The sequence below is a fragment of the Papaver somniferum genome, chromosome 1, assembly GCF_003573695.1.
Source record: "Papaver somniferum cultivar HN1 chromosome 1, ASM357369v1, whole genome shotgun sequence".
In the NCBI taxonomy this organism is placed as follows: Eukaryota; Viridiplantae; Streptophyta; class Magnoliopsida; order Ranunculales; family Papaveraceae; genus Papaver; species Papaver somniferum.
This window is the reverse complement of record NC_039358.1, coordinates 144,213,207-144,226,080: the sequence shown is the minus strand read 5'-3', so window position 1 is coordinate 144,226,080 and position 12,874 is coordinate 144,213,207. Positions and strand designations below refer to the sequence as shown.

Sequence of the window (12,874 nt, the reverse complement as noted above, 5' to 3'; positions counted from 1 at the left end):
TCAAAGCTAATTCAACAGAGTTTCGGTTGATTAGTTTTGGCATCCAAGACTTATGGATTTCCAGAAAGCTATAAAAGTTGATAAAAATTGGATAAGATATGATGATAAGGGTCATGCAGATTTAGCAAAAGAACAATGGACAAAAATATGTTCCACCTTTTCTTCCTCTTCACAACCAAAAGCATAAGAAAAAAACATATCTTAAACAACGCTAAACAATCAAGAATTAGTAGTAAGAGCATTGTAGTAAGAGCATTCAGAAAACATTTCCGGAGAAACAATTTAATTCTTCGGAATTTTCTAGCTTCTACAAACTTTTCCAGAATTGATCACGCATATCGAGATTGCTTGCATCTAAACTGATTTCATTTGATATAACTGTGAATTCAGGGAGTGCAATTTCGAAGGCATCAGCCATCTAAGCTTGTGTAATGGCAATTTCAAGGTTCTTATTGGTTTGTCATACATATATATATTTTTTTTCTCTTATTCCAATTTTAAACATTTGTTTGTCATGCATTGATTTAACTAGTTGCACTTTCAAACATCCCAGTTACGTTCACTTTCAATTTCAAACACACCGGTTCGTTACTTCGTGAAATTCGGCTACCTGGCAAACCTATGGCATCCTTTGACAGTGGCAAATAACAAGATAAACTCTACCATGACAACATATTTACAACTAGTGCCACCCGATAAAGACTGAGAAGCTACTAGGTGGGGGAATAAAGGAAGGGATTTAAGAAATGGCATCACTAGCTTTCGCTAAAACCTTTAATAGAAAAACCTTTTCTCTAGCAAGAACACTCTCTCCGATCACTTCTAGACTCTAAATTAGATCATCAATGTGTACCTCTGTAACCCCTGATTTCAAGAAAGTTCAGATTCAGCGAGACGACCTTGTAAGTCTTCTTCTTTTTCCTCTTTGTGTTCTTTTTACAGTTTTTCTCTGCAATTTTTGTGTTGCTTTCTTATATCCTTTTGGGGTTTTTAGGGTTTTAAAGTTTTGGGGAGGCAATTCAATTCTTGAAATTGCACTCAGTCTTGATCCGCAAAGGATTGATTTCTTTTCAATTGAGCATCTTTGTTTGCTAATAAATCCGCATAGGATTGATTTCTGAATGAAAATCTTTGAACTTATTTCCAAATAGCAAAATCATTCATCTAGGCTAACCCACCTAAGACAATCAGCCAGTGATAAAATCAGTGAATTGTGAATACAGATTTGGAGTCAGAACCAACTTCCACTTGCTTGCAGAAACCGTAGCTATTTAGAATTGGTTGCTACACCAATATCACCTGATCCATTACCCAAAACAATACCCTTAGACTCTCTGCATATGGAACCAAATCTTATTGGACCTAGATTACCTGCTGCACCATCCGCAATAGATCAAAACAGAGCCTGCTACTGGTAAAGATCATGTGCATTCAGTAACCTCATATGAATATCTTTCCAACTTTCTGCAACTGATTTGTAAGTCATAAGATGAATTTCTCATGCTTCCTTGCATTCTCTACCCAGTAACCACCTTTATGGGTTAGTAATATAATTCTTTGTTTCAGCCTCCTCAAGTCAGGAATTACCTGCTCAAAGACAACCTTATTTCTTAAGAACCATATCTCGACCATTGCACTGAATGCACTATGCTGTTTTGAATGTAAAAAGATGCCAGTAAAATTAGAAGGATTCTAAGAAATTGATAATCCCACCCAACCAACTCCAAATAAGGTGATTTTGTCTTGATCTGCTCCGCATGAATAATATGTTGAAGCAAGTGGAATTTCCTGTTCTTCAAATTTTTATCATTTTACACACCCACTTGGAATCTTCACCCATTACTAGCAATACTTGGACGCGCAGACTTTTTCCACACCTTTAAAACTGGGAATTTTTTTCTAATGATCTCTACTGCATTAGCTATAGTAAACTCACCTCTCTGATTACCACACCATTCTCTCTTGTTTTCGTCGTCACCTAACACTGGAAGTTCATGAATACTGGAGCAGTTATTTGTAAACCATCTTTTCGATTTGTGAGAAAACCCTTCTTTAGCTCTAAAACAATTGCGTAACTTGTACTCACCATCTTGTTGATCAACATCTTAATTTGATTTTTGTGTATCTGCCGGGTAACTGGGTCTGACCCGACCACAGAAGGATCCTAATGATAGGTTTTAGCACGAATAATCTTTGTTGGCGTATCATACATGCATATTACTAAATTTTAGCCGGAATGTTGACCGCCAGAGTGTAAATGTGATGGTTGTGTTCATCAAATCATATTGTTTTTTGTATTATCTGGATTTCTTAAGTCGGGGATTTTATTCAGCGCATCTGTATAGCATGGTTACTTCATTAGGTGTATTTGTTAAGGACCATTTCCCTGACTCTAGAGATTTCCGTAAGACTCCCAGTTTGCTTGGCTGAGTTTTTTAGATTAAGCATGCATTTTATTTTATTTTATCCAGTATTCTTCACTAATACTGATAGTTTTGCCTTTTGTTTTGTTTTGTTTTGAACATCAGAGCTTTGACGCATATGTTGTTGGCAAAGAAAATGCTCCTGGGATAGTGGTACTACAAGAATGGTGGGGTGTTGATTTTGAGATCAAGAACCATGCTATTAAAATTTCCCAGTTGGGTTCGGGTTATAAAGCACTCATTCCGGAGTAAGATATTCTGTAACAACCAAATATTTAATGTATATGTTTTGTATAACAACAAATAGTTTTTGGTATTGATTTCTTACAGTAACCATTAGACTTTTGCTATCACTACTGGCAGCGGCTGAAAAACCAATCTTTTGCTGTTTTTTCTAGCTTATATCGTGGAAAGGTTGGTGTTGATGCTGCAGAAGCTCAGCATTTGATGGATGGTCTTGACTGGCAAGGTGCTGTTAAGGATATCAGTGCCTCAGTTAACTGGCTCAAGGCAAATGGTTCAAAGAAGGTTTGCTGCTAAATTGTTACTCTTGTTGATCAGACAATGAAAACCGTCATATAAAATTACATATAATCTCATCGATCCGCTTTCATGGAAAAAGGCTTCCATTTGATATGTGAGTTTTGAAGCATATTCAAGATTGATTAGATAACTTTCCATAAACCTTCTGACGTGGTTGCAATAGGTAGGCGTGACAGGATATTGCATGGGCGGAGCTCTCTCCATTGCGAGTGGTGTTTTGATTCCTGAAGTTGACGCTGTTGTTGCGTTTTATGGTGTCCCTCCACAAGAGCTTGCAGACCCTACCCAGACCAGGGCACCTGTGCAGGCACATTTTGGTGAACTTGATAACTTTGTTGGCTTTTCAGACATCACGGTATGGGAGCTCTAAATAACTTTGTTGTCTTTTCCAGTGTTAGAACTAATCAATCCTTCTCATTACAGTATCTCAAGTAGTATTTGGCTTTTCTAGTATTAGAACCAAATAAAACATGTTACCAGAACGAAACATTCACTGAAAGATCTTGAGTTGAATTATACATACTCAAGTATAAAATCAACCAAACACGTCCGGAATTCATTGTTTCCTCACTTTTTGAATTTTAATTTTCCAGGCAGCAAAAGCACTGGAAGAGAAACTAAAATCATCTGGCTTGCCTCATGAAGTACACATTTATCCAGGCAGTGGACATGCTTTTATGAACAGATCCGCTGAAGGTATCAAGAGGAGGAAGGAAATGGGTTTGAACGATGAGGATGAAGCAGCGGTAGATCTCGCCTGGTCTCGTTTCGATTCATGGATGAGCCAATACTTGTCTGTATGAGTTTGAAAGCAGTGTTCATGTTTTATTCTTGGATCTAGTCCTCATACTCTACTATTTCTCTGGAAGTATTTGAGCTAGTACTCGCAGTCTCGCACGCACCTAATAAACCTTTAGCCTTTGGTGATTGAACTTTTTTTTTCCCTGTTGCTATCTGTTTTTTTTTTTTTTCACTGGAGGAAACTCAGAAGTGTGATTGATGAGAATAAAAACTCACATGCACCTAATAAACCCAACTTTTGCTTGTTTAACCTAAAAGGTGGGCAAGAGTGTTACCACCTCAGTAACCTCACAGCTGAAGCAATCAATTAGCCGAGTAAAAAACCTAACTATTTGCTGCAATACTTCTGGGACCGATGATAATCCATTCGTCAGTTTATAAAAGAAAATCGTAGACATTAAACATGCCAGAATCGAAACAGCTATAGCAAACAACGCAAAGAAAACTGAACCGCGTGGTTGCACTTGAAATATGAATCATGCTGCAAGAGTTGGAGTTCAATGGTACTCCAGTCCCCCTTTCTCCCCACTGCATCCATCTCTCCATTGTGACCTTGTAGCGACCAAATGCAAATTGGGAAAATATTCCAAGAAGATATCAAATATCAACCACGGTCCACGGTCCACGAACAAGTGAAAGTTCCTCGCGTTGTCGGATACCAGGCACCGACTAGTGAATGTTTGGGTTATCAAATATAACTCCCCCTCGCCCTCCTGAAATTTTTCGCAAAGGATTTTAGGGAAAACTGGACGAATGACGAATACCTAAAAATCCAAATATCAGAGGAACTCCTTCGTCAAGAGAGTAGAAGAGATTTGTGTGGTAAATATGGAGGTAGTTGGACGACATGCTTTACTGTTCGATGATGATTCAGCTGCGACATTTGTGAATTCACAAGAAGCCCTAGTTGAATGGAATTCACTGTTGATAGACAGATACGATGTTCGTCATCTCCTGCATACACCTCCTCCTCTCCTCAAGAGACGTCGTCAGACTCCAACAGATGAATCTGAAATTGATCATGAACGTTATCTTGATCTTCTACAACCTCAATCTGATGATTTATTATCCCTTCAACAAGGTTTGTTCATTATTCCCTAAATTACCTTCTCCTGAATATTATTTTTTATTTTTTTGAATATGATTATTCATTTGTTTATTGTGGTTTGTGATTCCTCTTGCAAATTAGATTAAATTGTATTCCCTTTTGAAGAAATTGGCTTCTTTTCTCTAGGGTTTAGTTTGTGGACAAATATTGATGTGGAACCATTTTATGTGAGGCTATAGAAAATAGAGATTTTATGGTTGTCCGTTTCTATGACTGCAAACAATTAAGTAATAGATGTTCTGTTGGTGTCTTGAGCGGAGGCCGGAACATGAAGAACAAAAGCTATAGGATTTTAACTACTCCTCAATTGACAATCATCCGGAAAACCACAGCTAGAGTATGTCTTGGGCGTTTGTAATCCGACAGAAAATGGGTTCTGTTGTAATCGGGACTTCCGGGTTGAAGTTTTCGGAACTATGTTAGCTAAAAAGTTCAAAGTATGCGAGGATTAGGAAGTGTAGGCTTTTGATTCTGTTATTTATTTATTGTTTTTGCAATAACTGTTAAAGCTGCAGGAAGGATATCTAGTTTGCAACATTTGCATCTCTCACTGGGACAAGTAAGAATCTTTTCACTTAACTTGACTCTTTTCCCTTACATCTAAGGTGAAGTTTTGATAACCCATTGCACATTCTTTGTGAAGTTAGAACTAGCTGAAGTTTGTTTAAATTTCTCTTTCTTTCTTGGCACAGAATCGAACAGTGGGGAAGGGCAAGGAGCTGGAGGTACTTACAGTGCTGTTGGATTTTCATATGGAAACTCTGATGTTTCTGCGGACCAAAAGAACTCCGATAGCGTGGTGGGAGATTATGGTTTTCGTCCACCTTTTCCGGTGCCAGAAAACCTACTTCAAAGCCTAGTAAGTGAACTTCATCTAATAAGTTTGCATACAGTATTGAAATTGCTTTTATATGGTGCTAGAAACAACATCAAATCAGCTCCAGTGAAGTTAACTGACCAAAGCACATAGGTTATTCTAAGCTTCCAATTTCTTAAGTTTCAGACGCACGGAGCAGGGATGGAATTTGTACGACTTAAGTTTGCCATTCATGGGTACCTTGTTTTCTTTTGATGTATCATGACCAAGGGTTCGTGCAGGTGGGATTGCAGTCATATCGGAACATATAATCATCAGAACCAGTATATAGCAAATGGAAGGAAACAGAAATATGTTTCTTTTATTATGATTATTAAACTATATTATTATCCCATGGCACGATCCTGGATCTCTTTGATAAGATTTAACATTTTAAATTTATTGTTGTTTGCGAACTTCTGTCATTATTCTGAGAGATGTTTGTGTTCTAATTGTTGTTTTTGCAGCCTCCTACAGAAAAATTACACCAGATCATGGCAAGGACTGCGCTTTTTGTCAGCAAACATGGAGGACAATCAGAAATTGTCTTGAGAGTGAAACAGGGTGATAATCCAACATTTGGGTTCTTAATGCCTGATCATCAACTCCATGCATACTTCAGATTCCTTGTTGATCACCCAGAAATTCTGAAGTCTGAAGTGGATAGCAAACCACAAGATGAAGATAAGAAGACCGAGCAGAATCATATAGCCGATGTATCTGGCGGGGCATTATCCTTGCTTGGGTCTGTGTATGAATCAGGGGAGGAGGAGGATGATGATTCACTTCAGGATGCCGATAAATCTAATGAAGATAAATCTGCTGATTCCTCCGTTGTTAGAGGCTCAACTCATTCTCACGTATCAGAACGAGTGGAAGATTCACCAAATCTGGCTGGGAAAGATGTCGGAGCTAATGACCGTCCCTTTCCTTCGGTGAAAGAAGCAGCTCTTTCTTCCAAAAAAAACCGTTCCCTGAGTTTAGTTCCTGGTGGTAAGAAAATGGATGGTGGTGCACCGGGTTCAAGTTCTACTACTTTGGAAAAACCAGTCACTGCGAAGATCAAACCTGTGATTGTGGACCCTCCATCTGATATGAAGAGAACAATGGATAAACTAATCGAGTTCATTGTAAAGAATGGGAAAGAATTTGAAGCAGTACTGATAGAGCAAGATGCTAAAAATGGGAGATTTCCATTTCTTCTGCCGTCCAACCTTTATCACCCATATTACCTAAACATTCTTCAAGAAGCTCAGGAGGTATATTTTCTTTGAAGTCTTACTGTTCATTTATCTACCGTATTTTGAATTATCGTCATTTGGCAATCTCGTTACTTGTTAGTTGATAATAATTCTCAATCATTATGAATGGAGATTACATCTACAAACCTAAAGGGATAGAAAACCTTACTGAGATAGTTATGTCCTCTTTTCTTGTTGTAATTACGTGCATCAAAAGCTATAGAGTTTTGTGCTTTTTCTCTCTTATTGTTATTTCAGATCTCATCGCTTTTTGCTATATTTATTCCTTTACAGTCAAAACAATCTGGAAAAATCTCTTCTAATCATCAAAAGATAGATTCAAGTGCACAAGACGGTGGTAAGAAAGCTGCTCTCTCCAAAAAGAATGATATCGGTTCTTCAAATCATGATCTACCATATGACTCTGAGAAGAAAGAAAAGTTTAAGATGGTAATCAGTGGTCGAAAGAAGGATGTTCAGGATCCCCCTCCCAAACCTGCACAAGAACAGCTTGAAGTGACGATAGATGCAGAAGCTGCTGCAGCTATTCTTCAGGTAGCTACAAGAGGCGTGAGGAATCCAAGACTAGATATGTTTCCTAAGAAATCATTAGATGATTCCAGTTCAGCCCTTAGCGGTGATATTGAACCGAACTCAAGCTTCGGTAGTTTTTCATTTTCTTCTCGAGCTCGGAGTTCCACTCCAAACCCTGTGTCTGATGCACGGAGACCCAGTACTTCACTACCTGTTGATTTGCCGAGATCTCAGTCAGGAAGGAGTGGGGAGAAAACCACTTTTGTTTCAGTTGCCAAGGCAATTGCAAAAACAGCAGCTGTTGCAGCTGCCGCTGAAGCAGATTCTTCTGAAGCGTGCTTAACTAAAGAGCAAAAGCAGAAAGCAGAGAGACTGAAGCGGGCGAAGATGTTTGCGGCTATGATTAAGGGTGGTGCAGCACCACGTTTATCTGCAGAACCACCTGATTCTGTGAATTCAGGTTTGCAGGGTTCTGGAATTAAGGCTTCTTCATTTGATGGACCTTCTCAAAGTGTTGACAGTGCGGATATTTTGGTCACAGAGGAGCTGGTGAGCAGAGAAAGAGAAGGAAGTTCAATACCTGCTGATGGTGATGCCGTTGGGGATATAGACAAGTTCAAAAGGTATGATCGTAGTGATGATTATAAAGAAAAACAATTAAGAAAGAAGCACCACTATAGATCTAGAAGGCTGGATGAAGACGACAAGGATGACGATGATGAAAGAGAACATAAACATTCGAGGAAGAAGCACCGTTCTTCTCGTCATTCTTCACACCGTGATAGAGATGAGCACGGTCATAGAAAAAGACATTCTTCTAAAGATAGGGAATCTCGGCATAGACAGAAGCACCACAGTTCTTCTGAAGATGAGCAGCGGCACCGAAAGAGGTCCCACAGGCACAGAAGGGAATCCCACTCGGAAAGAAAGGGAGACTATGAGGAAGGGGAAATCAGTAACGGTGATAGTGCTAAAAGAGATGCTTACACAGATCTATTAGATGACCGTGTCGAAAAATCTTCTCCGTTAGTAGTGAATGCCCAGCCTTCTGAAACAACAGAAATTCCTAATGATCTCAGAGCAAAAGTTCGAGCCATGTTGCTCGCTATCCAGTGAGATCAATGTATGATTGTTTTAATGTTCTTTTGATTGTTGTAAAACTGTGACTACTAAGAAGACCCATGCTGACATTAGTGTACCATCTTCCTTCACTTTGTTTGTTTGTTTGATGGGTGACAATCTTTGTTTCTCAGTAAAAGAACTAATGCAATTCCACCTTGGTTGTTGAGACTTAAGTATCAGATATAATTTTGGAAATTTTCGTCTTTGAGTTGCATTTCCGTGCCCACGGTTTTTAACATCAATGTGATTTCCTCATACTGAGCATGTGAACTGTGATCTACAAAGAATGTTGTTCTGGTTCCGTGTAATTCAATAGAACTCCAACCTGGCATCTTCTTTAGTCCTAGGGTTCTCATTTGTATCCAAGCGTCCCTGACCCCATCCCATCTGCTCATGGAAGCATAGCAATGTGCGAGTTGCACATAATTTTCAGCATTCTCAGGTTTGAGAGACTTTATTTCTCTAGCAACAACATTCCCCAGATTTGTATTTCCATAAGTCCGACAAGCATTAAGTAGTATACTTAGTACATGGATGGTTGGCTTTGGAAACATTGTTGTCAGAAAACTATAGGCCTCTTGTAACCGGCCAGCTCGGCTAAGGAGATCAACAATGCATGTCCGATGTTCAAGCTTTGGCTCAACTTTATAATCTTCTTTCATACTCCTGAAAATCTTTAAACCTTCAGTTACAAGTCCTGCATGACTGCACGCGGATAAAACAGACAGGAATGTAACATGACTTGGCTCGATGCCAGAATCCAAAAACTTTGAATACATCTTCAAAGCTGTTTCTCCCTTGCCGTGACTACCATAAGCTGTGATGATTGTGCTCCACGAAACCATATCTTGTTCTGGCATCATATCGAAACACCTATGTGCTGTAGCTATAACTCCACATTTTGAGTACATATCGATTAATGCAGTGTCAATGGATATGCATGGCCCAACTCCATTTCTAATCAAGAAATTATGGATCCATTTACCTTGTTGAAGTGCTCCAAGGGTAGCACAAGCTTGAAGGAGAGACGCAACTGTAATGGCATCAGGTGTCTGGTCAGCCATTCTCATTTCATTGAAAAGGGAGAAAGCCTTATTTACATTGCCTTCCTGAGCATACCCTGAAACAATGGCATTCCACGAGACCACATCCCTATCACACGTTCTTTCAAAAATAACACAACTTTGCTCTAGATGATCACACTTTGCATACATATTTATAAGGGAATTCTGGACAGCTATGTCAGCATGCATTCTTTGCCTTAAAATGTAACCATGAATAGATCTACCATGTTGTAAGTCGCATAATTGTGCACAAGCTGCAAGGGAAGAAGCTATGGTAGTTGAAGATGGCGTCTCTCCTGATTTTAACATTCGATAGAAAATATTGAGTGCTTCATCTGCTTTATCGTTTTGAACTAGTCCAGAGATCATGGATGTCCACAAAATCATATCTTTATCACTGATTCTATCAAACAATCGAAAAGCATCACCTATGACTCCACATCTCAAGTACATGACTATAAGAGTGGTTTCAACATTCACAACTAAATCAAATCCGGCTGTTATAATTTGCCCATGAACTAACTTACCCAGTTCCAGGTTATAACCATTTGCGACCACAGATAACACAGACCCAAACATCTGTTGGTTAGGTTCTATCCCTTCCATCCTCATTTTGTTCAGTAACTCCACTGATCCCCTCAAATTCCCGTTTTGGGAAAAAACAGAAACCAAAGTATACCATGAAACAATGTCTTTATGACTCATCAAGTCGAACAATTTTTGAGCAATCTTGGTTCTCCCAAATTTACCATACAAGTTCAACAGAGAAGTCACCACAGCAACATCACAATCAACCCCTGATTGAATGACACAAGAATGAACACAATACAGAAGTCGAAGTTCAGACACTCCCGTGAGCAAACCCAACATGGTAACCGAATTAGGTTGAATCCCCTCTTTCTTCATCTCATTATACAGATAACAGGCCATATCAATATCTCCTGCACGCGAATAACATCCGATAATAGCAGACCAAGAAACGACATTTCTTTCAGTCATTGCATCGAAAACATGACGAGCGTTATAAGTATCACCAAATTTTGAATAAAAGTTAACAAGAGAAGAGGAGACGTAGGAATCTGAAGACCCAGTAACGAGTGCGTGCTGGTGAACTGAAAGTCCACGAGAAAATAAGCCGAGATAAGTGCAAGCTTTGAGCAAACTAGGGAATGTGTAGGAATCGGGAGAGATTTTGTTTGTGAGCATGGATGAGTATGTTTTAAGGACATCTAAATGTGATCCTGCGGATGAGAGGAGGTTGATAATCTTGTTACATGCTTTAGTGTTTGTAGGAAGAGAACTAGGTAAGTGAGATTTAAGGTTATTCATCAGAGTGACTTTTTGTTACTGTTTCTTTGCCGCCAGAATTTGAGTCAATTTAAGACGAACAAGTTATTAGAATGTGATTATGGAAACTTAACTATTGCTTGTGTACACAGCTATCTATACAAGGTCGCATACAGCGAATGTTTGCCGCAAGTTATAATCTGTTAACTAACCCTAAACTTACCAAGTCTAAACTACTTGGATAAAAGGAGTTGGATCTTTTTTTTTTTGACAGGGCAGGGTGTCTAGGTATTCCAGGTCTGGCTAGTGAGGCACAAAAATTGCCCGTTACAGCATAGATCATGAAGCGCTAAGATAGCGGGACCCAGCAGGGTCAGTAAAGCGCCTAGTCAGTATGCAACCATGATGGTGCTACACTACATAGATCATGAAGCGCTAAGATAGCGGGACCCAGCAGGGTCAGTAAAGCGCCAAGATGCCACACACTATAGAGTCTGATGAAGCTTATTGGCCGACACAATGAAGCTTTCATTGGGGGAGACAAGATAAGGTCAAATGACAAATGCAACATGCGATGTAGGTATTGATGCATATCCATGGAATTGAGTTGGCCCAAACTCAAGGATGATGCAAGAGTATATAATATACCAAGAGTTGGTCTATGCGTTAGTCCGACGCTGGCCAAAGCTTGGACAATGCAAGCAAGCTAGTAATGCAAGAGTAAGCATAGCTATTGCCGAGCAAGTTAAGTGAAGCATATGAAGCATGAATAACCATAATGAGCTAACAAAGTGCGGGAGAAGATTGTAGCGCAATGTTAGATGTACATTGGCTTAGGCCAAGAGTATTCATAACTTCTTTGGAACATGTGTTGAAGGTTGGCTAGAGTTTGGCCAAGTATGCATAATTATTGGCGGTTATGGAACTACCTTATGGGACAAATGATTGTTCCATGGGTGTACAAATGTTGTGCACGGTTTGTGGCTGTGTAACTCTTGTATATATAGTAGAAGAATTATAAATCAATAGAAGAGAGTAGGATATGAGAGGCTTACAGAGTTTGTAGAGTTAGTCTCATATTTTAGAGAATAAGGGATTACCAAGAGAGTGATGGCATGTTTAGTCCATTGGTTGTACATAAATTTTGTAATCTTCCTTTGATACAATAAAATGGGTTAACTTTGTCATGTATTTGTGTTTATGATGTTTCTGATTTTGTGAGATTGTCAAATGGGTTTATGCATGACAAACCTCTTATGCTTATGGGGGCATAAAAAGTCAGAGAGAAAGAAGAAAGACTTTCGTTGCGTAAAACCTTAAGAGTGAAGGCATATGCATACTTTGGCGTAAGTATGCAAGGCTGAGTACTTGTGGGTGAAGTTGATTCACTGAACCAATGATCAATTTTAAGGTATAGGCCCTTTAGAATATTATATACCTAGTTTTACAGTACAACTGAATTAATCTCTAAGTAATTTTAGAAGTAGATTTCTATTCGTAGAAGGAAAAGTAGGAGTTTTATTCCCCGAAGGTTACAAAAATAAGGGTTTTCCTAATCTGTGTATTACTAGTTTTAGCATAGTCCTAACCTTATAAATAGGCACCTTGAATGCTTGTAGAGGACACACGCAGAAGACTAGAAGAATACTAGCAGAAAACAGATCTAGAGGAAGAAACCACACCTGGGGGAAAAAACTCTAAAAGGTAAACGTTGTAAAGCAATATAATTAACGTGTTCTATTGCAAATTACTAGTACTTCAATTATATTTGTGTGTCTATTCTCTATCTATCATATTGGGGTCTGGAAATTGATCAGTGGTATCAGAGATAGAAGGTAAGTAAGCCATGTTCCCAGCGATGAAGGAAGGGGATTCAATCCAAGGGTAACAAAATA

The 12,874-nt window shown here is 38.9% G+C and overlaps 3 protein-coding genes across 9 annotated transcripts; 2 read left to right on the top strand and 1 right to left on the bottom strand.

The window, feature by feature from the left end:
- The first annotated feature begins 735 nt into the window (after nt 1-735).
- On the top strand, nt 736-3,918 carry LOC113303257 (protein usf-like). The gene is made up of 5 exons (XM_026552288.1): nt 736-902; nt 2,529-2,671; nt 2,822-2,951; nt 3,130-3,321; nt 3,560-3,918. The coding sequence occupies exons 1-5, from the start codon at nt 846-848 to the stop codon at nt 3,767-3,769; spliced, it is 732 nt and encodes a 243-aa protein (XP_026408073.1). The 5' UTR covers nt 736-845; the 3' UTR covers nt 3,770-3,918.
- Nucleotides 3,919-4,450: 532 nt separating this feature from the next.
- On the top strand, nt 4,451-8,823 carry LOC113303204 (splicing factor, suppressor of white-apricot homolog). Of its 7 annotated transcripts, none has more exons than XM_026552249.1 (6): nt 4,754-4,848; nt 5,391-5,480; nt 5,568-5,734; nt 5,873-5,973; nt 6,199-6,990; nt 7,267-8,823. In XM_026552249.1, the coding sequence occupies exons 4-6, from the start codon at nt 5,947-5,949 to the stop codon at nt 8,620-8,622; spliced, it is 2,175 nt and encodes a 724-aa protein (XP_026408034.1). In that variant the 5' UTR covers nt 4,754-4,848; nt 5,391-5,480; nt 5,568-5,734; nt 5,873-5,946; the 3' UTR covers nt 8,623-8,823. The 7 variants fall into 7 exon arrangements, with proteins under 7 accessions (XP_026408027.1, XP_026408015.1, XP_026408020.1 ...); XM_026552253.1 differs by having other exon boundaries at nt 4,755-4,848; nt 5,391-5,434; XM_026552242.1 differs by having other exon boundaries at nt 4,451-5,434.
- Nucleotides 8,768-11,111, bottom strand: LOC113303247 (pentatricopeptide repeat-containing protein At4g04370-like). The gene has a single exon (XM_026552279.1). It carries the CDS (start codon nt 11,019-11,021, stop codon nt 8,805-8,807), a length of 2,217 nt encoding a protein of 738 aa, XP_026408064.1. The 5' UTR covers nt 11,022-11,111; the 3' UTR covers nt 8,768-8,804.
- Nucleotides 11,112-12,874: the final 1,763 nt, after the last annotated feature.

What these genes read in the sequence shown, in the direction of transcription:
- LOC113303257 (XM_026552288.1), top strand. Translation starts at nt 846, where the DNA reads ATGTGTACCTCTGTAACCCCTGATTTCAAGAAAGTTCAGATTCAGCGA. An exon ending in AGGCAAATGGTTCAAAGAAG is followed by an intron (nt 2,952 to 3,129) that starts GTTTGCTGCTAA and finishes TGGTTGCAATAG; the next exon opens with GTAGGCGTGACAGGATATTG. An exon ending in TTGGCTTTTCAGACATCACG is followed by an intron (nt 3,322 to 3,559) that starts GTATGGGAGCTC and finishes TTAATTTTCCAG; the next exon opens with GCAGCAAAAGCACTGGAAGA.
- LOC113303204 (XM_026552230.1), top strand. Translation starts at nt 4,596, where the DNA reads ATGGAGGTAGTTGGACGACATGCTTTACTGTTCGATGATGATTCAGCT. An exon ending in AAAACCTACTTCAAAGCCTA is followed by an intron (nt 5,735 to 6,198) that starts GTAAGTGAACTT and finishes TTGTTTTTGCAG; the next exon opens with CCTCCTACAGAAAAATTACA. An exon ending in TTCTTCAAGAAGCTCAGGAG is followed by an intron (nt 6,991 to 7,266) that starts GTATATTTTCTT and finishes ATTCCTTTACAG; the next exon opens with TCAAAACAATCTGGAAAAAT.
- LOC113303247 (XM_026552279.1), bottom strand. Translation starts at nt 11,021, where the DNA reads ATGAATAACCTTAAATCTCACTTACCTAGTTCTCTTCCTACAAACACT.